This window comes from Rhineura floridana, chromosome 3 (assembly GCF_030035675.1).
Source record: "Rhineura floridana isolate rRhiFlo1 chromosome 3, rRhiFlo1.hap2, whole genome shotgun sequence".
In the NCBI taxonomy this organism is placed as follows: Eukaryota; Metazoa; Chordata; class Lepidosauria; order Squamata; family Rhineuridae; genus Rhineura; species Rhineura floridana.
The window spans coordinates 50,979,516-51,006,980 of NC_084482.1; the positions used below are offsets into that span (position 1 = coordinate 50,979,516).

At 43.0% G+C, this 27,465-nt stretch overlaps 1 protein-coding gene across 2 annotated transcripts; it reads right to left on the minus strand.

The window, feature by feature from the left end:
- Positions 1–4,378: 4,378 nt before the first annotated feature.
- On the minus strand, positions 4,379–27,465 carry GPRC5C (G protein-coupled receptor class C group 5 member C). Of its 2 annotated transcripts, none has more exons than XM_061615718.1 (5): positions 26,978–27,465; positions 15,861–16,923; positions 10,963–11,057; positions 9,200–9,346; positions 4,379–8,205 (listed from the first exon to the last, which is right to left on the minus strand). In XM_061615718.1, exons 2-5 carry the CDS (start codon positions 16,897–16,899, stop codon positions 8,173–8,175), a joined length of 1,314 nt encoding a protein of 437 aa, XP_061471702.1. In that variant the 5' UTR covers positions 16,900–16,923; positions 26,978–27,465; the 3' UTR covers positions 4,379–8,172. The 2 variants fall into 2 exon arrangements, with proteins under 2 accessions (XP_061471702.1, XP_061471703.1); XM_061615719.1 differs by lacking the exon at positions 26,978–27,465 and adding an exon at positions 26,701–26,970.

Genomic DNA, 27,465 nt, shown 5'->3' on the forward strand with positions numbered 1-27,465 from the left:
ATTGTGCCCAGGGCTTTAACTGTTCAAGCAACAAAGCCAGCAACCTTCTAGAAAATAATGATTAAACGAGGCTTGGCCCAACAACAGCCCACTTGGTTAAATATTTCCAGAGGCATCAAGAATCAGTGTAGCGTTTAGTGCCAAATACAAGAGAGTTTGTGGCACACTCATTGTGTAAAACTCGTGTCTTGAATTCTCAGTTATCAAAGAAATAATTTCTGGGCAAGTGACTTTATAGGGTTGCGCCCTCTTGTGTCTTTAACAGCATATTGACAGAATTTAGCAGGCAAAGAAAGAAAACATTTTAATGCCTGAGTATTTAGCACTTCCAGTCACTTCTGCATAGTTACGTACTGCTTAGTTAATGTTCTGTATGTTACCAGCTTGCTGTTCAGCTCAGAGAATGTGTGGTGTGTGTGTGCATGGCTGGAGTGACTTGCAGTAAGTTACTAAACCTTCTTTCTGAACGCAGATATATCTGGTGACAGAATCAGTACCTTATTTTTGTGGTCTTTAACAATCACTTTTCTCCATCTAGTCCAGGGGTGAGGAACCAAGGGTCACATTTCCTTCTGGGCAACCTTCTGAGGACCACATGCCAGCGGTGGGTGGGTCCAGAAGAAATGGGTGGAGCAATGAATGTAAATTTTACCTTTGTACAGTAGGCTAGTTTCAACACATACACACACCTCTTTATCTTTCATGTAGACAAGCAAGAAGCATCAGAATCTGAGGACACATTCCTGCAAAAATATTCAGGGATAATGGAGAGGAGGTGTAGCCTGAAGAGAGTTCTGAAGGCTAGATAGAGAGGTTTGGACGGCCACATTTTGGGCCCTGGCCCTGAGCTTCCCCACCCCAATCCAGTCAGCATACCACAGTTTCCAACAGTAGTCAGCCAAACACCTCTGAGAAGCAAATGAACAGAAGGTGAGGACAACAGTATCCCTTTGTTATTTGTCCCCAGTCAAGGGTGCCAACAGAATTTTCTGGGCCTAGTACACTGTCTATGGATTGGACCCTCTCACTCCCTTGTGAAGGAGGGCACAAATTTTCATAAAACTTGCATATGCTTTGCCATATACAAATTTCTGTCCTCTTTAGCAGCCTGGAGTGCAGGGCCCCAAAATAAGTCAGTGGTCACACTTGTAATAAAATGTCTGACAGAATGTGAGCAGGCAAAGCTTTCCTTGTAATTAAATCTCCATACTAAACCTTTAAAAGTCACTCAGCTGTTAAAGGCACAAGAACCCTGCTCCCCTCCCCCAGTGCCAAGCTTAAACCAAAGCCCAGGCGGCAATCCAGTACCCCTGGGAATAATCCCCATTAAACACAGAGACTTACTTCTAAGTAGACATGTATACCATTGTATTGTAAGTTAACACAATGAATTCTTAATGAGAGCCTGGACTTCAGCTCATGCACAACAGACATGCCTAAGCCTCTTTGCAAGGTTTTCACATTTTGCATTTGCATTTTTTGGGTGAGAGAGGTTAACATCCACCCACACATTGTATAGTGATATTTCGAGAAAATAAGTTGTAGGTAGGGTTGCCAGGCCCAGCCTCCAAGAGGTCTTCTGTATCTTTAAAAGTTGGGCAGGGGGAAGGGAGAATTCCACCTTGTGGTTTTTCCCATTACAGTGTTGCAAGAACACCTGCACTTGGCTTACTTTCTCTTCTCCTAAAGATACAGGACCAGTCTCAGGCCCTGAACCTAGCAACCCTAGCTGTAGGGTATATATGATCTCAGACAAAACCACCACAGGAAAATGCATCCTGTTTGCTAGGAAAAAACGTAGGACAAACTATGGAGATTCTAAGGACCAGAAAATGAGACTGAAGCAGTAAAAGTGTACTAAAGGGAGGGGATAGCTAATGTAGTCCAACACATCTGGAGGACACTGCAACTCCCTTCATCCCTAACCATTGGCTATGGTGCCTAGGGCTGATTGGATGTAGTCCAACAACATAGGGAGGGCACCATGCTGCCTATCCCTGGGCTAGAGGCTTTTTAAAAAATGAAATCTCAGAGTCTGGGGGCCCTGTTGGCTTTGGGTCTGGTATATTAGTACCCCCTGCATCTCCCTTAGTAGCTCTGTCTCCAGTTTGGTGTTCAGGTGTATATACTGCCTTTGAACATGGAAATTACATTGAGCTAACATGGCTGATAGGTGCTGCTTCAAAGGAAGCCACAGACCTGAACTTACAAGATCTGAACAGGGTGGCTCATGACAGATGCTCTTGGAGGTCACTGATTCATAGGGTTGCCATAAGTCATAGTTGACTTGGAGGCACATAACAACAACAACAATGGTTAGAGCAAGTAGGAACAGCGATGTGCAGATTAAGCCAAGGAAGATGTTATGGGAGTGCCATGCAGCGCCCTGAACTTATCCACAGCTGCCGCTCTGGGCTCTGGTTTCTTTCATGGAACCCTGACATTTGGAGATTTAGCAGCTGAAGCTTTTTCTGGCAAAGTGATAAACTTTGAGAAGTGGTGTTAATGACAAGCTGTTGCTAGATCAGGGGGAAGAAACCTGTGACCCTCTGGATGTTGTTGGACTACAGTTCCCATCATCCATGACTGCTGGTTGGGGCTAATGGGATTTGGGAGTCCAGTATCATCTGGAAGGCCACAGGTTCCCATCCTTATGTTAAAGGAACAGAAACTGGAAAAATGGGTGTTGGCTGCTAATAAGGCTACTTTCTATCATGTTTCTGTTGACTCAATGGAGCAGTTACAGCAAACATTGACTCTTTTATTTTGACACTTAGGACCTGCCAGGAAGTCCCCTCATCTAAGTAGTTATTGCATAACCACGACAAGATTAGCTCACAAATAGTTTTAGTACCTCTGAAACAAGCAGCCCTCAAACATGGGCCTCTGGATAGAGAGGGTTCAGACCAACAGGATTTTACAATGGAGAGGAAAGGTCAAGCCTAGGTGTGTGTCCAGATTACCAAAGTTTCCATTGATGGTAGTTCAGTCCTTTTGTCTGGGTGGGAAAGAAAATGCAGAAGATGGAACAGACTTGCTTTTTGTCACTGTAGAGAGGGGAAGGTGAACCTGTGGCCCTTCAGATGCTGTTGGACTCCCAACACCAGCATAGCCAATAGTCAGGCATTATGAGAGTTATATTCTAGCAACAGCTGGGGAGCTACAGGTTTGCCAGCCCTGTTCTAGAGGGCAGGACTAGAATCAATGAGTGGAAATTGTAAGGAACCAGATTTTGGCTAAACATTAAAGTAAATTTCCTAACGATAAGGGGAAGCTGTCTATCAGTGGACCAGAATGCCTTTGGAATGTGGTGGGTTCTCCTTCACTGTAGGCATTTAAGCAGAGACTGAACAATCATCTATCATGGATGCTGTAGTTCAGCCTTCCCTAACCTGGTATCCTCCTTGTATTTTGGACTATGGCTCCCACAATCCCTGGCCATGCTGGCTTGGAGCTGAACATCTGGAGGGCACCAGGCTGGGGGAGGCTGCAGTTGTGAGGCTGCAATTGTAAGATTCCTGCATTGAGTTGAAGGTTGAACTAGATGACCTCTAGGGTCAATTCCAACTCATAACATCTATAGTTCTATTTCCAGTTGACACATCAAAAAATACATGAGGCTCCATAGCAAAACACCCAATCTCCAGCTCCTGCTTTGCTGTGCTCCTTGGCCCACCTCAAGGAGAAAGAGGTCATTGAGCTTCTACCAGCCAGACTGAAGCACTTCAGGCACTAAATAATTAACAGGGTTTCTGTTTGCTTAGGCTGCCATTTCCTGAGTGGCAGAAAAATTGCTGCTGAATGGAAAGGCTATCTGTCTAGGAGATATGCCTCCCGACCTTGGCATGATCTCCAGCCCACTATTTATTTGTTGAAGCACTACAGAAAGTTTATTACACCTGATGCATTTGAAAATAACGCAACACCTCATCAGAGGCAATGGTCATTCTACATCTGCTGGAAACTCAACAGAGTCTTACGGCACCCATTGTTGATTTTGCTGTGACAGACTAGCATGGTTACCTTTCTAGAAACTTTCTGAAGTGTATAATAAATTGGTTTATAGCACTTTTTGTGAGGCTCCCCACACATTGTTTGTTCCAGAAATTAGCAGTACCCTCTTTTTTTCATGTCCATGAATACATATGCCTGGTGAATTTTTGATGAAATGTGTAACACATTTCTGTTTCAGCAAGTATTCCAAGGCATCTGAAAATCATGTTATTGCTATTGCTCATGGCATATCGTGCTATTTTTGGTGTCTTAGTTGCGATAGAGTGGTTTATGGATTTTTGTTGTGCATTTTAAATATTTTCCTACTATCACTTTTTGATAAGGTACATTAAAAACACACACATAAATAAACACAAGCAGGAAATAGAACAAAAAAGTGCCTTTACTGTAATAAAAATCCCCTGAGGAGAAACCAACTAAGGCTAAAACTGCATATTATGGTAAATGCATAATGTACAACTACATCTGGGTTCCCCTCCACACCTTTATTTAATTATAAGTGCACAGGTGACAGATTGTCATTAAGACCACAGCATACGGGGATGGGAAGCTTAATCTTCCCTTTCCAAACTACGATCCCAATGAGGATCTCACACACAGCTGTGAGGCTTAAAAAAAATTCATTGGCACAGAGTGTATTTCTCATCAGGATCATGGCCTATAATTAAACAGTTAAAGAAAAACCACAGACATAGCTGCTCACTAACCAAATAAAGTAATGTCCTGTTTGGACTGTGGATATTTTATGGCAAGGAACAAAATGAAGTTTTAGCCTGCGACTACTATGAAGCAGGCCAAAGCTTTAACAAGAAGCAAACAAGTGTTGCTGTGTATATATACACATTTATGTTCGGGCTTCTGGGATGTGGGGATGAAAAACCAAACCACTGTACAATATGTTTGGGAACTTCCAAACTGATGTTCTTTGTTCTAATCTACTGCACTACTGATCTCCATAGCCTATAGGCCATGCTGCCAGCCAGCTGTCTAGTTTTGACTCAGCTGACCTGAATAGGGAAGGCAAGCAGGGCAGAGTTCATAGGACAGATGAGAGGCCAAGGCCACATCCCAGAAGATGGAAGGCAAAGTAGGACACTGTTAGACTGGGCAAGTTCATGAACAAAGAAGAAAGTAAGCATAGGAGCCAGAGAGACAAAGAACACAGGAAACTGCCTTATACCATCTGCTTCAGAGTTGTCTACTTCAACTGGCAGCAGCTCTGCACAGTCTCAGGCAGAAGTTTTTCCTATTCACCTGCTACCAGATCTTTTTAGCTGGAGTTGCCAGGGGCTGATCCAAAGATCTTATGAGTGCAAAGCATGTCCTCTACTGCAGAACTACAGCCCTCCCCTCATGCCAAGTACATTTAGTACGGCAAATCCAATGGCTCCCCTCAGCAGCTATACACATACTAAAGGAGTGTAGCAGACCTTGAGGTATTGTACAGTAAGTTGAGTGAGACTGGCTTTTCTTGATTACCTGACTCCCAAGGTCAGGAGGACTCTGACTGCCAGTATTTGTTGCTGGCCTAAGATGCCTGAAAATATACTCAGCATCCTCTCCTTGTTCATCTGCAAAAGCAGAAAAGAATACATGATAAAACAAGATCAGCAACAAAATTTAGGGGAAAAAACTGATTTGTCAGATAACTCTGGGCTAAAAAAAACAACAGACCTAAAAACACTTCCTTCCCCCACCCCCATTTAAGTAACACTTGAATTAAAACACAACAGTCACACACAGTCCTCCTCCTGAGCTCTTCCTGCCATTCACTTACAGCCAGCATTTTTTTTGAGAAAAAAAATTACATCACACTTCATTACTTATATAGAGAACAACTCACCCAAATACACACATACAACCCCAAGGCGCAGAACATCATTCTCAGCAAGGGTGGGCAGAAATCATGACAGTGTGAGGCTCTTCATTACTAGCCTTGGCTTGAGTGATCATAAACCAGCTGTTCATATTTCTGAGCAAAAAGTGGTGGGGTAGCAGACCGTAGAAGCAGGATATGGCCCTCCCCTCCCATTCTACAGAAGCTGCCTTCAGAGAGAGCTGGACAAAGGAATGCCCATCTTCAGAAGTACACTGAGTACACCACTCACAGGGAGCGGAAGAGGACTGATACAAAGGCACTGCTAGGAGCGTGCAGCACTTCCCTATTTCACTTCTTCAACCAGGTCCACACAACAGCAAAGTCTGCCTCCTTCCTGTAACTCAGGAGAGAAACAACACATCTTCCCTCTCCACAATGAGAACAAGTGAGAGGAGAAATGGTGGTGGAACATCAGGATGTTGGCAATACTCCAGCCACAGCCCAACGACTGAGAGCAGTGTGCAGACAATATGAGATGCTGTGAAGGCTGTAACAAAGAGGCTGGTGGCACCGTAAATATTAACGCTGTAACCCTAGCTCCACTTATCTGGGAGTAAGCCCCAATAAACTCAGCGGGACTTACTTCTGAGTAGATATGTTTAGGAGTACATTGCAATTTACTGTGGCAAAAGCTTTCATGGACCAGGGACTACTTTTTCAGATTCAAGAAATGCCATCTTGAATTTACCAATATACATAGAAGCATACATACAAGGAGAAGCAGGTGGGGTGGATGGGAATCAGGGTTATTATGCAAGAGAAAACGGTAGAGATGTGTGTGTGCATGCGTATGTGCGCGCCACTTTACTGTGCACAGCACAAAATATAACACAAATCATGTCAGAAAAGGAAAAAAGGATTCAGAGTAGGCTTGACACATTCCCAACTGAAGAATAAGTAAAGGATGAATAACAATGTATAAAGAGATGCAATTACTTTTCTGTGGTGAGCTAGCCACTCCTAGTTGCTTTGGAGCCCAAGCCTTCAAACAGCTTCAGCCTTTGAAACTCTTTTCGGAAAGTATGGCAATTTTGGGCATAGTAATGTGACACACCCATTCTCCAGCACTGCTGGGCCCTCTGGCTTCACTCTGTAGTTAGGTTCCCCCACTCCCCTCCTGTCTGTAGTGATGTATCTACATATCTGCCGACTGAAGACAACCCTTTGCGCATCTGACGGAAGAGGGCCAAATAAGCTTGTGGCAGGGGAGAACTGGAAGGCGACCCTTTTGACTATACATGTACTAGCAGGGAACTGCTGTAAAACCAGACGGCAAATATCATGGATCTCCCACAACTCTCATCTGCATGGAAACTAGGAAGTACCATATGCATATCCAAGGGAAACTCTAAATGACCTATAGCTTCCCCATCAGTTGGCACCTCCTATATGTTCAATAGGTGGCACCAAGGAAGTCACAAATACTTCAAAAACACAATCAAACAATTGAGATATTGCCCACCCACATTGACAACCAAAGCTAAACCCCAAACATTGAAAAGTCTTTTAAGCTGCCTTCATTTATATTGCCCGAGGGGGTGGGGGTCATCACGATGGTGGAGGTGGCATAATATTGTTGCACTCCAGGGCTTGGTCCAAAGGCAGGAGCGCTATGAGAGAAAGAAACCTTACCACAGCTCATATAACAAGCCCAAGAGTTCTTTTTACACTTGACAAACGTTTTTCTCTGCAGAAGGACTCTTATCTACATGGCCTCCATTGGAACAGCAGCACCCTTCTCAGTTCTGAAGCACTCCCTTGTGGGATTTGGCAACCAGACAGAAGGCAGGGGCACTCAATCATCCACCAAGAGGCCAAGCTGTGACCTAGACAAAATCCTCTCAGTACTGGAAAATGCTGATTTGTACAGCATAAAAACAGGAGGGACTGCAGAAGAAGGTGAGACACTCCACAACAGAGTCAACAGAAGTGTGGGTTGTAAATAAAAAAAGAGGGTCCCAAATTGCTATCTAGCTGTACTGCAAAAGTGGCACTAAGAACTTGACTGAAGGCTCCAAAGAAATTAGAAGTCCTGTTGTCCAGAATATCAAAACCAAAAACACAGGTGCATTCCAGCACAGAGACCCAGTTTTTCTATAGCAGAGGTCAAGCAGAGTACTTGAGTTATTCGTAACAAAAAGAAACTGTATTGTCTCCACTACCAGGATGAAATCTCAATGGCTAACTGAGGCCTAGTCTCATCAGATGCTTCTTCACAAAGGCAAGATTTGCAAGGCATCCTCTAGGAATGGGACCGGCCGAAATAAAGACGTTGGCTTCTACCATCTGCTCTTGCTATAAGGAGATGAAGCCTGAGGCAAAAGAAGAGATTAAGACATTAGGTTTCTTACCACAGGAAAGGTCTTTAAGAGTACCTAACTAAAGCAAACAGAATTGGAGTGGACATTAACTCTTCTGGACAGAGGCTTGCAACCTGTGCGATATTGGGATGCACTCCCTCTGAATGGTAAAGGGCGGGATGTAAATTAAATAATAAACAAATAAATAAATAAATAAAATTTGTTGTTTGGGAGTGCTGCTGCACTCAACACTAACTAGGGATGCTTAGGTGGTGGTCAAGGATGCTTTTTACCAGCTTCAGTTGGTTCACCAGGTGAAATCCTGTCTGGAGAGAATGGACCTAGTATTAAGAAATTTGATTCCACATGAAGTTAGGTAGACTACATCCCTTGACACCTTTAAATGGGTCTTAATTTTTTTTTTTTTAACTGCTAGTCTGTGGCTGCGTCTTGGTTTTTGGTATGGTCATGTTTGTTCATACTGGTTAGATAGTATTTTGTGCTGTTTAAAATGTCTGTTTTTAAAATTGTATTATGGCTTATTTGTTTGTGTACATTTTTGTAAACTGCTCTGAGAAGCATTTTGTTTGAAAAGTAGTCTATAATTTAAAAAATAAAATAAAAATGTGAATTTAGCACAGTACTCCTAATTCAAAAGTGAGAAATGTAAGACCAAGTCAGTTTATATTTTCTCACAGTTCACATTTTTGCATTACTCTGCAAAGCATGTAATATGAATTAATAACAATGTACAAGTCTCACCCAGTCACACTGGTGTACTTGCAGAGTGTGTAAGTCTAACTGTAAATGGTATCTGTATGTGATGGCATCATGACATCAATACCCGCAAAACTGGGGTGGAGTGCAGCGAGAAGCAGTGTATAAATCAGTTGAGAGGGGCAGGAAGGTAGGGATTCACTACATATACTGGTTTATGGGACTGGACTGGAATAGAATTCAATTGCTTGTTACAGCTGAATCAACCAATTCCTAGCACTTTACACACCTGTCCACTCTTTCCATCTTTCTGTGCTACTGCCTGCTTGTTCTGTGAAATGTAGACATCCTCAGCACGCAGTGTAGAATTAGTACTGCCCATCACCTGGCTGTTGGCTGTGGCACGAGGGAGGATGACATCATAGGGGCCCTCAGACTGGAAGCAAAGCAACAACAACAAAGAGGTAAACAGTAAGAACTGAGCAGAAACTGTGGTCAGGAAGCAAACCAACCGCTGCAGTATGTTCAAAGAAACAGAGCCAGCATTCTGTGTGTCTCATTTTTAAAAAGCAACAAAATATTTGTCCTTCAATGTAAAAGGCTTTTAGAAGACTTGAATTGTTTCAATTTTAATCACTAAAAACACTTTCAGGTTTAGATTGCTGCCAAGCTATACTAAACTTTTCCTTATTTTTATATCTTTTCTACTAGTGAGAAAAGGCTGACACATACAACAGTTCTGAAGCTATTTCAGATCAGAAAAAATGGGGAAAAACTCTCATTTTGTGTCTTCAAGGACACTACTCAGGTCCAGCTGGTATTTTCACTTGGGACCCTCAGCAGCAGGCTTGCATGCACTCCCCAAATTCATGTACACCCCAGTTCCTTAATTGTAAGATATCAAAACTTGAAAACAGCAGAAATGCAGCAGCTGTTGCAGTGATGCTAAGCTATAGAATTAATACCCTAATTCAGCTCCTGTCACAATGTTAGATAAACCTTTCTGTGGAGACACAAATGAATGCTAGGGAAGGTGCAAATACTTCAGCTTAATACATTGAGATATGAATGAGCCCTTTTGCTCATGCAAGCAGCCAGGCTTTGTTTCTCCCTTCAAGTAAGTGGGCAAACAAATCAGGGAGCCTTCTATTAACTACAGTTTCCTGTTTTGCCTGAACCAGGAAACAATGATTAACAGCTTTGGAATAAGCCAGGATATTAAAACCATATTTGAACCATGATTTACTGTCTGGTTCATTCTGAAGCTGTTAATGTTAACCATAGTTTCCCCAGATTGGATGAAACAGGAAACTATTGTTACTACAAGTTTTCCTCATTTGTTTGCCAGCTCATGTCAAGGGAGGCACAAAGGACTGCATGTGTGGGCCAAGATACAATCATCTGAACTCTTCCCTTGACTGGGTCACATGACAAAAAATGGAATGATCTTCCTTTGCCCTACCCTTTTCCACATTTATACCCATATCTGTTGGAAGGAGCAGGCCAAATAAGCTCCTTTGTTTTTGTTTTTTTAAAAGATGCTTCCTCTAGGCCTACTTCTCTTGAGAAGGAAATGAGGTGGTAAACCTGATTCTGGTGGTACCATCTTAGACTTCTGATGGGGACTCGCATAAGTGAACACTTCTCTATGAAATAATTTTTTTAAACCTTAGGTGTTTGTGAGGGAAAAGGTTCCTAGGCGTGCTGTCTAAACAGGTGTAACCCAGAAACAGTTTTGCCACCTCATCCTGTGGTGTTTGAGAACTAGGCCTCAATCTTTAGGCAGAAAGAGGCCTGCATTTAAAGAGTGTTGATTTACATCCCCTGAATGCTTACACACAGACTGCCACTATTTATTATATTCCCTTATCTATAGATAACTACACAGAATATCTGGATTTGACATTTCTGGGAAGCCTTCACCTTTCCTGTCAGATGCCAAACTCTCCTGCTGAACTGCTCAAGAGGATGTAGTTTTTTAGAAGCCTGCCATTCAGGAAGTTAAGCTATAGTCAAGTAGGATAAGAAAAGTCAACAGAACTACAAACTCACAGGTCCTTTGTGCATGAGAGCCATCTCTGTAGGTTGGTACACGCTTGTCAGTAGCTGCCCATTGTATCCGCTATATGGGGACACAGGTTTTTTGGCTGGAAAGAGAGAAAACACAGAACAGTGACATTTAAAGGCATAGCCTCAGGCACTTTTCAGAGCTTTCTGACAGCACTTTCTTAGCACAACTTGAGAAGAACTTTGCTCAAATAACCTCTGAGAGGCAGAATGGTGAACACACTGTACAATATAATGTTGAGCAAAGTTTGAAGAAGTAGCCCGCTGTACTCAGAAAGGCTCTTCTATGCCAACAGGGCAGGTCCATCAAAGCTCCATTACACTTGAACTGCATGACATTCTCTCACATACATAACATGTGAAGCAACTCAGCTCTCTATTTATTTATTCATTTATTTATTTATTTTCAACTGGCTTTGCAGGCATCATGTTCATTAGCTGGGTGACGGTCTGACTCAATTATGTTCTCTCTGGTTCTGTACAAAATGTTTATGTCAAGTGTTGTTGACTTGCAGTTTTTAAAAAAAGTTTTATATTTTGTACTATTCTTGTCTTTTGTTTTGATTGTAAGCCGCTTTAGATGGACAGTTGGCCAGAAAAGCAGCCTATATTTTAAATAACTAAATAAATAAATGCAACCACCCATGTGGTGAGATGTCAGAACTGCTGCTTTGAACATCTTTGTGGCACTGCAGTATTCTCAGGGTCTGGATTGGTCCTCCCTCGAGGCCCTTGGTGCGCTGGAAGGGATTTAAAAGGCTTTCTGTTTGGGCTAGGACTTCAACTGAGCAGCAAAGTCTTCCTGGCTCTGGTACTTTCCTCAGCTCTGACTCCTTAGCTTAACTCCAAATGTTCAGCTCTGGCACACATTTAGTAGAATGGGTGTTCCATGCGTAGATATGCTGAGCACTGAAATGGGGTAAGGAGCAGAGATACAAGGGGTCTCTGTAGAAGAGAAGGACTGTCAGATATGCAGAAAAATCCTGTTCCCCCATCCACCCCCGGCCACTACAAAAATGGTGGGTATAGAAAGCTGTGCATGTGCCCTGCCATCATATTGTTGGCAAAGAGAGCACACAATTGCAAATCCTCTCACCTGAGTTGGAAATTGGGTTAATTGTTGTCAGTGTAAGGTTTAAAAATGTGTATAGCCGTGCATGCTCAGAGAACCTGATTGCTCAGATGCATTTTCCCCAATCCCAATCCCCTCCACTCATTCCTTTAAACAGCAAGCAGGATTGCCCCTTAACCATTTAGGGCAAGAGTGGCCAACATGGTGCCCTCTGGATGTTGTTAGACTACAAGTCCCATCAGTCCCAGTCAGCATGGCCAGTGGTTAGGGATCTTGGGAGTTGTGTTCCAACAACATCTGGAGGGCACCATTTTGATTACCCCTGATTTAGGATCACAGAAGGGGTATTTTTGGCTTTGGAGGAGGCATGCAAGAGGGTACACATTTCCCAAGCAAAAGCACCAAGTCTAAAATCCAAAATAAAACATGAAAAGTTTAACATGCTATCCAATGATGCATTCATAAAGTCATACTTAGATTTTTCTTGATTCACCACTGCATTATCTCACATTTACACAGTTACAAAGCCTCCTTTTTGCAGACTTTGATGACCAACAGACACATGGAAATTTAGCATGCAAAGACATAAGTGACTGGGAAAGCTTTATGTGCTCAATGTCTATGTCCAGGCTGCTATTAAAGCCATGGGGCAGATCCCATTTAAAAAGCATGGCAACCCTAAATGATTGCATGGGCAACCATCACATTTATATCCAGAATTCATTTTGACCCTTCAAAAAGAAAAGAAAAAGTACACACACATAGATACTTTAATCAGTCATACAAATTATCCTTCAGAGAGCAACCTGTCAGACTTCATCTCTGTTATATACAACACTTCATTTCATACGCCACTATGAGATTGCAAGAGCCTTCACCTCTGCACACAGATAGCTTTATAAAGAAGTGATTGGTATTATTTCTTCCATGCTGGTTCATGCTGCTGGAAGCAAAGCAGGAAGCACTAACTAATCAAGTGCAAGAGCCATCAGAAGCCTGCTGGGGCATTTTGTTTTTTAAGCCAGTCATAAAACAAAGCCTTGTTTGTGGTGAACTATAGACAAAGTAGGTTTTAATGAGCACACTGTGCTCAAGAGACCTTCCCCAAATAAGAGAGCCCTCTCTAGGGTATAAGAGGCAAAGCTTGTCATAAAATCCTGTCAGCCATATAGTCAAATGTGTGTGTTTTAGCCAATCCATTTTTCCAACAAAGAATTGCCAACCAGTTGAGGTTTTGGTCTGCATGTAAAATGGCAGCCATCTTGGTTAGTACTGCCATCAGTCACATAGGGGACTTGCGCAGCCTATATAATAACCCACTCGCAATAGCTTGGCTGTTTTCTTCTATAGAAAAGTAACAAAACAAAAGGTATTTTTTTGGCTTCCTTCAGCAGTATAGTATATATGTTTCCCCAAAGACAGATGGATTACATTTCAAAATGTAAATATAAATATAAAAATAGAAATAAACAATTTTGGAGTTGCTGCAGTTTCTGAAATGAGGAGAAACTATGAAGTTTTGTTGGAAAACCAAAACTAGACATTGAAAACGAGATTCTTTTTTTTTTAATGCAGAAGTATTCAGAAGCCCTAAACAAAGTAGGAATACTTTGGTGGTCCATGAAGACCATGAAGAGATAGAACAACATAATTTAAAAAAAAGACATGGTGAATAGGTATAACAAAGCAGGAAGCAGAGGCATTTAGGCAAGACTGAAAGGTTGTGAGCCACAGAATAACACTGTGATTTGTGTGATGTGGAGTGATGAACTAAGGCTCATTCTGCATGGTGAGGCTTCTTGATCCTAATTGTGCTTATTGTTATGTGGCAATCCCATTACATTCACTGTGACATCCTTCCCAGCAAGTGTACCTAGATTGCAGCCATACTAACATGCTTCCATTTACAGCGGCACTGAAATATTTTATACTGTGAAAATTCCAAATAGGTGGATTAATATATAAAGGTGGCCTGTCTATCCTGCCAAGATTTTGTCCACTCAACCTGACTTTTACAATAAGAAACATATCAAAACATGTTTTTAAGTGCCTTTAAGCCACCACTTCTAAGAGTCCATTGCCTTTGCTACTTCTTTTTGCTTATACTACATATATGTACACACTCCTTCGGAGAAGGCTCTACTGGCAATTATGCCTTCAAAGATGGCTGACTTTTCTCAGGTTGCATTTTCTATAGCATCCTGCATGTTTTCCTGCCAATATCTCTGCTTTTTAATGAACCATAGTCCCTCTCCGGTGCTCTCTTTCCTGCTAGATAGAAAGAGCAATCTGCTACTTTTGAAATATAGGGTGAAGTGAGAAAGCTTGTGATGAATCGTATGATGAATCAGAGAACATCTAATAAGGTCTCTAGATCCAAACATTTTGAAGCTCAGCACCCACAAGCCCAGTAGTAGTGCACTATTCTAAAAACATATCTTTCACATTCTCATTGTCCGTCAGGTGCCTAAGGTGCAATCCTCCACATACATACTTTGATCTAAGGCCTGTTGAACAAAGAGAGACTTACTTCTGAGAAAACATGCGTAAGAATGAGCTGTAAGTGCCATTTCCAGCTTGCTTTTTATTTTCATTCAATGTGCATATGTCAGTAAGGTTGCCAACTTAAAGACTGCCTGTGTTACTTTGCCCTTAACAGCCATGAAGAAATTAAGCAAGTAACTTACTTAAAGGCATATGAGCAAAGAAAGTAAAAAGCTGGCAAATTATGTGCAAGAGCTTCACATGTGCATATACTTTGATACTGTGGGAGGCTAAAGTGGGTCAGAGGTTTCAGGAAGACACTTCCTGTTGGATTAAGGTGGAGTCTTTGGTGTGAAGTTGACAACCAAAAACAAAAGGCAAGTTAGAGAATACATTTAAGTGACATTTTCAGCAGAAGGAGCAATGCAGAAAATGTCTCCTCCTTAGCCTGGCAAAACAGCCTCTTATTTATTTGTGACATACATTCCACACTTCATTTAGAAAACTCAGAATTGCTCACTCGGGAATCTTTGATGAGCTACAACAGCATCATGTGCTCATAGACCATTTTCTAAGCCCACTGGCAAAGAGTCAGCGCCACAAAGCCTGAAAGTAAAAATTGTAATATAGGGCATACTCTAATGAAGTGAGGAGGGAGACGAGAACTCAAGGTAATCCAACCATCAAAAAAGTCTCTTTACTAAAATATTCACTTGGGTCCATCCATATGTAAACACACAAGAAGACACATACTGGCAGCTTTTGAAAATCCAAAGGAGTAGGATTCAGGATCTTCTTCCTAAACTTCAAATTATCATCACCTGTCCCCACTAATTGGCCCATGATGAAAAAAAAGCTAATGGCACCAGGCCAATTAATGCAATATTTGCTGTTATTCAGATCAAATTCTTAAACTTATGTTATGTGCAAGGACACGAAGACATTTGCTGCCCTGTGTTCCTTTGGGAGAAAGGGAAGGATATCAGTTTAATAAATAATAAATAAATTTCATACCACAATGTTCTAAGCCAAAATAAGTATTTACAGCCCAGTCCCATGAAGAAAGGGTGGACTTTGACGTATAAAGTTTATAAATTTCCAACCCTAAATTTACTCTGAAAACTTGGTATGTAAATGCCAGACCCAACCAATGAGATTTTAAAATATGCCATGTGATTTTCACGTCCAAAGAAAAGCATGATGGAAAAGTTTCAGTAAGCACAACTAGAATGCCATTCCTCCAGTAACACTGCTTCATGGCACAATGCTTTTTCCTCCCCATGCCCAAGGCCAGTGGCCTCTCCACAACTCACATATGAAGGCCTACCTGAAGAAGGCTCATCCATTGAGAAGGCCTTGTTCTCCACAAACATGCTCTGGGATTTCTGTTCCTTGAGAATTGTTTCATATCCCACCCCCCGGGTGGGGTAAACATCATCCTCATAGGCCTGCTCTGGTCCTGGTCTGATTACTTGGGAGATCTCAGGGATGACGTAAAAGAAAACAAAGACACAGGCATTGGAGACAAGAGTAATGGCCAATGTGGGGTCATCCCAAGTTGAGTCCCCTTCCTGCTGGTTGCCATAAAGATACATAACAATCCATACGATCCAAATGGCCATGGAGAGGGAGATGGTGAGGAGGACAAAAATGGCGTGCTTCCTCCAGTGCTTGTAACGCCCACACAAGACAGGCCATGCAGCAACAAATGTAACCACTTGCAAGAACATGACATAGATGAGTGCCATGACAAAGTCTTCATTCTGCACTTTGCAAGGGTCCTTGGATGTACTGTCACTCCTCACCACTGTGATAATGAGCCACTCAGCATTGATGATGACTTCAACCAAGACGAGGAGCAAAGCCATGCCAAAGGTGACCCACCCCCGGGGGCCATGATTCCGCCGGGCAAGGAAATTGAGGCTGAGGGTATGTGCTGCCAGACAAGAGAAGCACACGGCAAAGAGGACACCGAAAAGGAAGCGGCGTGAGGCACATGTTGAAAAATCTTGCTTGACGATAAAAGCAAAAGTCAAGCAAAACAGCCCAAAGGTACCAAACAAAAGGAAGGCTTGTGTCCCTATTAAACTCTTCTTCTGATAATCCTGGACAAATGGAATGCTGGCCACTAGGACAATGGTGAGGACAAAGCTGGTCACAACACCAAAACTGGCAATTGCCTCCAATACGATGCCCCAGGCTACTGACAGGTCACAGAGGTTGTAGTAGATGGATTGCAAGTCCTTATTGCACCCTGGTGGTGGTGGTGGAGTCACTTGAGCCAAGCACACTTTGATGGGAAGTCCTAAGAGCCACAGGTACGGCAGCAACACCCTGGGTACAGCCATTTTGGAACGATGGCACATGTGCTTTGGCACTTTGGGAAAGAACTAAAAAAAGAGGGAAAACGGACAAGATTAGCATATCCATGTGAAAGTGGATTATGGCAGAACTGTGTGATTTTGTACTATTGATGGTGGTGCTTGGTTATATAGCATGGTGATGGTCTACATACCCTGCCCATCCCTCTATACCAGCACTACTAGGCTCTATCAAGGTGTAGAAGACAGTTACTGTACTGTGTTAACCAACAAATACTTCAGATAGCAGACTAATATTGTGACGACCTAAGTTTTGTTGTTGGCCATGGTTCAGTTGGCACAGCGCATACTATACCTGGAAAGACATAAGAATATAAAAGAAGAGCCCTGCTGGATCAGGCCAGTGGCCCATCTCGTCCAGCATTCTGTTCTCACAGTGATAAGCCAGATGCCTATAGGAATCCTGCATGCAGGATCTCGGTGCGATAGCACTCTCCCCACTCATGCACCTCAATAGCTGGATGTTCAGACGCTGGAGGTAATATATAGCTATCATCATCCATGAATTTGTCTAACCCTTTTTAAAGCCAACCAAATAGGTGGCCATCACTATATCTTGTGGTAGCACAATCTACAGTTTAACTACGCCCTGTGTAAAGAAGTACTTCCTTTTGTCCTTCCTGAATCTTCCGTCATTCAGCTTCCTTGGATGGCCCTGAGTTCTAATATTATGACAAAGAAATGTCTCTGTCCACTTTCTCCACCCTATGTAGGCCTGTGCCTCAGGGCCAAACTACACATTATGCAGGAGGTTTGTGATCAGATCATTTGCCATTTTTATTATTACTTTAAATCAGCCGCAGGGGACTCCAAACTAGAGCAGGCAATGCTGAGGGAAATAGAGTGTTTAATCCTTTTCCCCTCTATTGTTTTGTAGATCTCATCACTGAAGCAGCTGTTACCCCCGTGGGGGGGGGATGTTTGAATCACCCCACTCTTAAGAGTCCAATAGCTTCAAGGGCCATTTAGTTTTGGTTAAGGAGAGGAGGAAGAGTGTTAAACATTTCTTCTCCCAGCATCACTACACCGATCAAATTTGGTGACCCCTGCAGTTGCTTTAAAGTAAAAATAAAAACCAGGAATTCCAGTCACAGATGTTCCACATAATGTACAGTATGCCCCTGAGATGTGGAGAGTCACTGCCTATCTGAGTAGTCAGTGCAGGGTTAGATGGGCCATGGTCTGACTTAGGTCACATCCACATCATACATTTAAAGCATTCTTATTCCACGAACAGTCAGGACTATCCCCCCAAAGCATCTTGGAAATTGTAGTTTGTCAAGGGTGTTGGGAACTGTAGCTCTGTGAAGGGTAAACTACAGTTCCCAGGATTCTTTAGGGGAAGCCATGGCTGTTAAAGCAGTATAAGTGAGCTTTCAGTGTATGGTGTAGATGTGACCTTATATTTTTATCCCATTCTTTCACAGACTTTCTAGGCAGGCTACACCACAAATATATAAAGTCAGAGCAATACTGAAGAGAATAATCATAGTATCTAAAATAATGAACTGAAGACCAGCAAAAAGAAAAGAAAAATAAATTGGGGGGGGGGAAGAGAAAGAAATCCTAGAGCTCCTAGCAACAATTCATTATATCCCACCTTCTCAGGCCTTCTTTGCCCCTCTCACACTAAGGTTAGAAGCATGAATATACCAGTCTATGGCTAACTCACTACACCACCACACCCTCCAGAACTCAACAATCTCAGGCTTTACCTAGAACAGGTGTGGGAAATCTTTGGCCCTCCAGATGTTGTTGAACTACAACTCCCATCATCCCTGATTGGGGCTGTTGGGAATTGTAGTTCAACATTTCAAACGCCAAAGGTTCCCCACATCTGACCTAGAGGCAGCTGTGTCCAGAATCTTGTTGCAATAATGAGGAGACACCCTGCCCCGCTCCCCATGTATGCCACCTTGACCTCTTTAGAGGATTAAAAAGGTAATTAACAATTTCATTCCTTATATTTATACCTTGATTTTTTTATCAGTTAAAAAAAACTCAAAGTGACTAACAAAATTAATATAAAAATAAGCATGGGTCAAAGCAAGCCAATGGGAGGGGCCTTGTTCTCTCCTCTTCCTCCAGAGTTACTGGATGCTGAAATCTGGAGAGGGGAGGAGTCAGGTGGCAGCTGGGACAGACAGCCATTGGAAAGGGCCTTGCTCTCCCTCCCCACCCTTTTCTGTTAAGGTGCAGAGTTGGCTGGCCATTGACAGATTGGAGTCTAAAAAGACAGAGACAATGTGGCCGTTTCTTGACTGTTAAAAGAAAAAAAAATAAAACTTCCTTGGAGAGAAAGAGAGGAATCCTCATATGGGAAGTTGTTTCTCAAAAATAACTGTAGTTGAACGTAATAATTGGACAAATCATTGGCTCCCCACTGCCCCACTGCAAAACATTTCTCAGACCAGCTATGTTCCCCTGATGCAGAATCAAGCAACACTTTTGGCCTCCCCTTGGCTGCCACTCAACATTTCTTGGTTCCCAGGCTTAGAGGATTCCAGACGACTTCCGAAAGAAGAGAATTCTCTCACATGAATTCCAAATCCGCTTGTTGTGTGGCCTGGATCATGGGCTAGTCCCAGCTTCTGGGGACTGGGGCTTTGTGCTTCAGCATGTGAGAGCTAGTCTTGCCGCAGCTCTTTCCCCCATCCCCTCTTGTATTAGCCATGAATGCTGCCACTCACTCTTCTTGGGTACTCTATCAGTTCAGGTTACCTTTATGTGTACAGTCACTGGGCTATTTTAGTTCCAAAACTCAGCAATCTGTACATATGCTGAACAGTGCATATTCTCTGCTTTCAAAAGCATGTCCTCCAGGGTAAATGCCAAGAAGCAAAAAAGTACAGTAGGGGCCCACTCATACGGCGGGTTATGTTCCAGACCCCCACTGTAAAGCAAAAACCGCTGTAAAGCAGAACTCATTGAATAGAATGGCGCGCGATGCCCAAAAACTGCCATAAAAGCGGAACAAGCACCGTATGAGTGGGGCTTTAGTCTAATTGTGTCTAATTGAGACCGCTGTATTAGCGAATCGCTGTAAAGCGAAGCGCCGTAAAGCGGGGCCCTACTGTACCTTACACCTTTCAATCCTCTCCAAAACTTTTTTGGCTGTCCCTACCGAAGTATCTTATTCTTTCCCCCTGACCCTTCAGTTTCTTTTTTGAACTCTACCATAATAAAGTTGTACACTGGGCACTGTAATGTTAAAAGAAGCAAAAAGCATGAGAGCCATGTTCTAAAAGTGTCAAGGTTTAGAAGGTATTCTACAGAGACCCATTTCACTGGCTTAAAAAGGATAATGCTTTCCCCCGGAAGGCCTGCCTGGCACCAATTTTGTCAGTTTCAGCACCAGGCAAAGACCTTTCTCTTTTCCCAGGCATTTGACCAGCACCAGTGACTAGATGTTTGTATTTCTGATTATGTTTTTAAGATGCTTATGTATTTTTTATCCTGGCTGTAAGTCACTTTGGGACTTTTTGTAATGGGGAGAAATGTATAAATCTAATCATCATAATTATCCTATATCCTTGTCAGCCTTTAGTACAAACTGTATGACTCATCACCTAGATATTTGTATGGCTTTCACTGTTCATGTAACGTATAACATGGTGGTTTGGATGAAATCCCAAGAATCTAAACTTTTAATTTTTACAAGATTGCAGTTCTATTGGTGGCTCAGAAAACATATAGATACTATTTGCAAATAGCTCAAAAATCAGGGGGCAGCAAGAATGCTCTGAACAGCAGTTGAGCAACAGGATATCATATATGTAATTCCCTATCCTGTATTCAACTGACAGTCACAGTAGTCACCGCAGTGCCCTCCAAATGTTATGGGCTCCAACTCCCATCAGGCCTAGTCACCAGTGGTCAGGAATACTGGGAGTTGTAGTCCACAACATTTGGAGGACACCATGTTTGTTACCACTGCATAATGCTTAGCATCCCTCCCCAAGCCCTCTATATACTTTGCCACTATGCCAGCTTTTTCTGTCAGAGCTCATGTGCCCATAAACAACTATGTTGCAGGCAAAAATACAACAGCGATGCCTCTTTCCATTACTGTATCTCCATGCCAGGGGATTAAATTCTGCCTACATAAGGGTTATCTCCATCTTTTTCTGGCAATATTCCTATTAAAAAGGAGACAACAATGGAAACCCTCAGATATGGGGAAATGGCCATTGGTCATGCTTGTTGAGGCTGATAGGAGTTCTTCAGCAAGATCTGGACGAGGGTCAAAGGTTTCCCACCCCTGCCTCATGTCATATGAGTTGAATTCCTAGGGATTTCAAGCATGAATGATCTTGCTTCAGAGGAGACCACTGATCTGGGACAGCTTTGCACAGATTTTCTTTCAGCTCTGTAAGTCTGCAATTCTATGAAAGCCACTTAGGGCACTTATGTGATTTCCCTCCCAAGCTTACATAAATCAACACTGCATAATTCTGGATTTTTTAGTCACCAAAGTTGGATAGTTTTTATGGTGTGGAATATTAGACTTTGTGCTTAGATATGATTTACCATCTCACCAATGTTAAAGAGTTTTTTTCTGGTAGCTTGTAAGTAGACAGAGGGACACTCAGGAATTGCCTTTTGGCTGGAGCTGCAAAACAAGCTTGAGCAGCTACTCATTGTGGAAAGGCTGCTGGTGGTTCCATCTGTTTGTCATGTGAATGGCAGTCAGCCCACATCTCTCATTTCAGTACCTATACCCCAATCAACATCCTTCCCTGCCCAATCAATTGGAGGGAGCTTTGTTTTAGTTAATGTGGTTTCTATCTCAAGAATCCCCCCAATTAAGCTGTTTAATCATTAAACCACAAAGCTCAAAATACATATGTGAACATCTCTGCTTTCTTTACAAAGCACCGGTAACCCTTTTTGGGTTGAAAGGAAAACAGCAAACCCACCCACCTCTTACAAATAAGATATCACATATAGTTTTTTTTTTAAATGCACCACTCTATATAGTATATTTCATTGCCTGTGCACAAAAAACACCATGTTCCAGAATTCTGGAGACTAGAGATGATCACTATGTGGCATGGGGATCAATTGTTTCCTGTCTAGTACATAACTGTGTATATTGAACAAAGCTGCACTTTGCTCTGGAAGGCACTGATTTGTGGTGAGGCTTAATTCTGCTCTTGCCAATCATTTCAGGAGAAATGCAGGTTTGTTACATCTCTCACATACTTCTAGAGATTTATTTTACCACCTTTTTCAGTGAAGCTATAGAAAAACGTTTGAGTCACCTACAGCTTTAGAGGCTATCCTCATGACAGTAAGTATGCATGCTAATGATCAAGAGAAACATGTGCACACAGTAGTCCCTACCACACTGATCACATGCACCCACTGCTGAACACATCGCTTTGCTTTCTGCACATGTCAAAAGGCAAAATGTTCAGAGTCAGAATGGGCTAGTGATTAGCGTTGAACTATGGCCTGGAAAACCCAGGCTCAAATCTCCACCCTGCCATGAATCTCACAGGGTGGCCTTGGGTCAATTAACCTCACAGCCAAACCTACCTCACGGGGTTGTTGGGAGGATAAGGGGGGGGGCGTACTATGCATGCTGCCTTGAGCTCATTGGGGTAAAGTCAGAATATACATGTAATAAACAAATAAAAAATTCTAAGTCCTTTCAGCCATGTGTTGAAAGCTACATTCTGCATGTAGAAACTGAGGTACACCCTACCAGCTTGCTACAGCCTGGGAGTGATACTAAATTAAAATGTGCAGATGTTTCTGGTGTTTTTTCTGTAGCCACTGCATGCCCAATAGTCATGTGGAATAGGCCTTCAGTCCAGACAGCTAGGGACTGTTAATTCCCAGCCACGTGCTCCATGTACTCTAAGCATTGGGGCAGTCTTCTCTTCTGCGATGCTCCATCTTACAAAAGGCAGGGGATTCTTTGTTCATTATCTTGCTGAACAAATTCAATGATCACAGTTCTACGTTTTCACCATTCTCTGCCACAAGGTTTCCCCTCTGAAACTGCTTCCCTGAGCACATGCTTGTCTATGGAACATCACAGATATTCCTCAGATACCATTTCCCTGTGCACCTAAGAAGAGAGACTTGGTCCCAGGACATGGCCAGTGGGCACATGACATAGCCACCTTCCTGAAGCTAAGCAGGTTTGGGTCTGGAAAGTGCCTGTTGCCTGAGAACCCCATGTGCATTGCCTTGAGTGCCATGATGGAAGAAAGGTGGGGAAAAATATACTAAACAAAGAATAGTTCAGTATGGACTTGCCCAGTTGCTGCTGTTATCCCTTATCTTTAGTTCCCAGGACTCTTTGGGGGATGCCATGACTGTTTAAAGCGGTTTGATACTTCTTAGTTTAATCTAACATGGCACTGCTGTCTAGGGATAGCCCCCAAAGGTGAGTAGTAAAGCACATGCTTTTCCATACACAAGGTCCCAGGTTCAATCTCAGACATTTCCAGTTAACAGGAGTGGGGAACCTTTTCTAGCGGGGGGACCAGTTCTTCATCTCCCCAACCCTTGGTGAGCCAAAGTCATAAGTGACGTCAGATGGTGCTTCCCTTTGAAGTACTGATTTTCAGGACATCAAAGGAAACCACAGGGTTTTCAAATATGGAAGGGACTGAAGGCATTGTCTGATCAGCCAGTCAGCTGATGGATGGATGAGAGTGTGCCTCCAAATCCCCCCACACACACATTTCTCCTTAAGATCTCTTCAGTCTGAAGAAGCATACAGTGGGTTGAAGGTACGCTCTGATGGGCGGATGGCAGCACATCTTCAAATGCTCGTCCTCACTAGTGATGTCAGCTGGTGGGCATGATTTGAGGAAAATGGCCTTATGGGCCAATTGTACCCCTTAGGGGTCCATGATTGGTCTAGAGACCGAAGGTTCCCCACCCCGAGTTAAAAGGATCTCAGGAAAGAGGAATAAGAAACCCCTCTGCTTGAGATCCAATGCCAACCAAAAAAGACAATACTGGACTATACAGACCAAAAGTTTGACTGCCAGTATAGGACAGCTTTGCATACTGTCTATATTTCTCAGGAGCTCGTGACAAACACACGGCATTAATTAACTTTTTTTAAAAAAAAAACCTTGTAGAGACACTGCTCAAGGGGAGAAGAATCAGGTGTTGATGTGCAACCACAGTTCTGACATTTCTGCTGGTTTCCATGCCACCTTGGGAGCACAGAGCAGATCAATCAATCTTGTTAAAACACTTCTCTGTTGTATGTTTTTAACTTTTCTGCTCTTGTCCCTCTTGCACATCACAGGCTTTGGTGTGTCATCTTTCACTGCACTTCATGACAAAATAAGTATCTTACATAATGCAGCATAACGGACATATTGTGCTCCTCTTTCCAATTTGCAAAAGCCATGAGGAAAGCTACTGTGCCATCATGGGCAAAGCTTTGTCAGGGCAAAACCCCCCCCACAATTTGTTGTGTATTCCTCTGTTCAACTTCAGAGACCCGGACTGTTTTGTCCCATATGATTCACTCCTCTCCAGGAAGTAGGCCGCATTTACCAAGGTAGCTGGAAGCTGTTACTGGATCTGTCTCAAGAGGCTTAGGTGGTTCCAGCTAAGAGTCTGGTGTGGGCAGGAGGAGGGGAGTTGTAAAGGGCAACAGGAGAAGGAAGCAATGAGCAGCTATCTATTTTGGAGTGCGACAGAGAAGAATGCCTTGGAAATTCAGGAGATGACATAATAGCTCCTCTTGGATCCCAGCAGCCTCTTTCACTGGGGTTCAGAATCCCCAAATGTTTCTCAGGAATGGGTAGCAGCTTGACCCCATGCATGCTTATTTGGAAGTAAGCACCACTGAATTCAGTGGGCCTCATTCCCCAGTTAGTATACATAGGTCTGGCCTATTTGTCATGTTTTCCTGTTGTAGGCAAAAAATCAAAAACTGAAAGTTACTGAAGGTCATACAGCAAAATCAGCAACAACAATAGAAGGTGGTAGTGGTAGTATTGAAAGGGTTCATATCCCCCACCAAACTGCAGAGCTATACTCTCACAGATGGTCAGCCTATCACCTACCTGTAATGGTTATTTCTGACACAGAGTCCTGATGTAACTAAGCAAAAAACATATTCTAAAATTCCAGAAACTGGGCTTAGGGTGTATCTATATCCCCAAGGTAGGGCTCCCTACAAAAAAACCCATAATGTAACAGCAAAGAGAAGAGTTCCTGCTCTTTCAATTCAGCTCTTATTTAGTGTGAAACATAAGCAATAGCCCAGCTAATACAAATTCCAAAGCAAATTCATCCCATAGTCACCATACTGCAGATTACAAGGGGTTGTAGTTTATGGCAGCCTTACATTCCTGCAGTGTAGTACACAATGAATACTGTGGGTCAGCTCTGAATGGTTACAACAATCCTGCAACGTTGATCAGATGCATTAGACCCTTCTTGCAGGGTAAGGCTGTAGGTGAACGAATAAGGGGTCACCAACATGGCCCAGTATGTACCCATGTGCCTGCAGGCCTTCTGTGGTGGCTACAGGGTCCCCTCCTCTCCCCCTGTTGAAATTAGGCTTGAAAGAAGCATTCCACTGTAGTAAATAGAATCGGTCGTGGTATATGCTTTGTTGTGGTGTGTGCGTATCATGTTCACAATAGTTTCTCTGGTTCGCAAATATGCCCGCCATCCCAATAAGGTTGGCAACCCCTACAAGTCTTCAGTGTTATCCATTGAACAGTATCATTCTGGTGTGTTCCATTTTTTTCCTTAGTTCAAAGATGGGAGGTTGGGGAGGTCATGAAAAGGGCTTTTAGTGGTCTCTGGATTCCCTCTTCACCTACTTTAGCTTGAAAAATTATTCTAACCCTGACCAGGAGTCCAACATTCCCAATCCACTTAACGGGAAAAGACAGAAGATGAGAGTTCTGTCCAGTTGCTTTACAACTCAATAAACCTTGGCCAAAATCTACATCTTAGTACCATCCTCTGATTGTAATTTAGTAATCTTTTCCCTTCCAAGAACATGTCATCTGGTTCTAGTGCCAATCTAATCCACTCTGCTTTACTCCCACAATCTTGAGAACATATGATGGAACCTACATTTATTTGTCATATTTGCATCACACCCTTCCTCCAGGACTCTCAGGGTGGCACACAGGAAGTAATTCCATTTTATCCTCACAATAACTCTGGCCGGCCAGCCAGCTTTGTGGCTGAGTAGGAATTTGAATCCAGGTCTTCCTAGTCCAAATTCAACACTACCTCACACCACTATACTCACAATGCACTACTGGTTTCTCCTGTTCCAATTATTAGATCCCACGGGGAAAGGCACAATTCAGCATGCACCAATTGCATTTTGCAAACCCTTTGTCCTGTGTGTATGTATATACAGAACTGCAACACCAGCAGTAAAGGAGAGAGGACACTCCAGATTTTGCCTTGCAAAATTTCCAACCCAAATCTCAGCCCTTTCACATATTTGCTTACTGAAATCTGACCTTTGAGAGGGGCTGTTTGCCCTCTTGTTTAAATAACACCTAAAAGATAATATTAGGATTCTCCCTTTTTCAAAAAATTTTTTGTCAGGGCTTTCTTTTAAAAAAAACCCTCAAACCTCTGCTTCCTAATATAACATGTAGATTTTAAAAAGAAATGTCTAAATCTGAAAACCAAAACTTAAATACATACCATAATAATATTATCACCATCGTCCTCAATATTATTTATACCCTAAGGGAAAGCAGCAATATCAAATTCAACATTACAGCTACATAAGTTATTTTTTAATATATAGTTTGAAGGACTAACCTAGGAGTTCCTTCAAAACACAAGACTGAAGAAGGGGAAACTGGCTGATTTCTTGTGTATGTGTTGTTAGCCCTCCTCCGTTTCCATTTAGCCAGGGAAGAGAAGCGTCTTTGACGCATAAATCTTCGGGGGTCAACCGCTCAGCGACGATGGAAGGTCCCAAAGTTTTAGACACCCATGGAGAGGGGAGAGAGGTCAATTCCCCAGCCGGCGATCTCCATGTAACATCAGAAACCACCGCGTCCCTTGCATGAGAGAAAACAGTCCGGGTTCTTACCTGCCTCAGGTAGAAGCCTCTCCCACCCAGGAGGACAAAGCCAAGCGGTGCCACGCCGTGTGCCCGGGACTCTGAGGTGCTTACGGTCTGGCCACCACCTGGTGCCTTTCACATTGCAGATCCGAAAGTTGAGGCGCTGGGACAGAAGGAGGGAGGCAGGCAGGCAGCAGGCGCAGGGGGCGTGCAGTAGCCGAGCGGCCGTGCTGCGAACGAGAGGGTGCGGGGAGGAAGAGAGAGAAAGCCCTTGCTTGCTTCCTCGATGCTCCCTCGCTTTTTGCTCTTGGAAGCTACGAGCCTGACATCACTGTGACATCAGCCCCATTCAGGGCTCTTATCAGGCCTTCGCCCAGCTATGTGCAACCAGATTGCAGGCTAATAAATCACTTCATGCGTGCCCCCCCCCGCACCGCTTCGCCCTTAAATCTTTGCGTCTCGAGTAACCGAGCTCGCCTTTACGCGCAAGAGCGAAAGTTCCGCCTTCGTTGGCT

Bases quoted from the DNA above. Each gene is read 5' to 3' on its own strand.
- GPRC5C (XM_061615718.1), bottom strand. From the start codon at position 16,899: ATGTGCCATCGTTCCAAAATGGCTGTACCCAGGGTGTTGCTGCCGTAC. The intron at 9,347-10,962 runs GTGAGTTTGTAG...CTTTGCTTCCAG, and splicing joins CTCTCATGCACAAAGGACCT to TCTGAGGGCCCCTATGATGT. The intron at 8,206-9,199 runs GTGTGTAAAGTG...CTTTTGCCTCAG, and splicing joins AAGATGGAAAGAGTGGACAG to GCTTCATCTCCTTATAGCAA.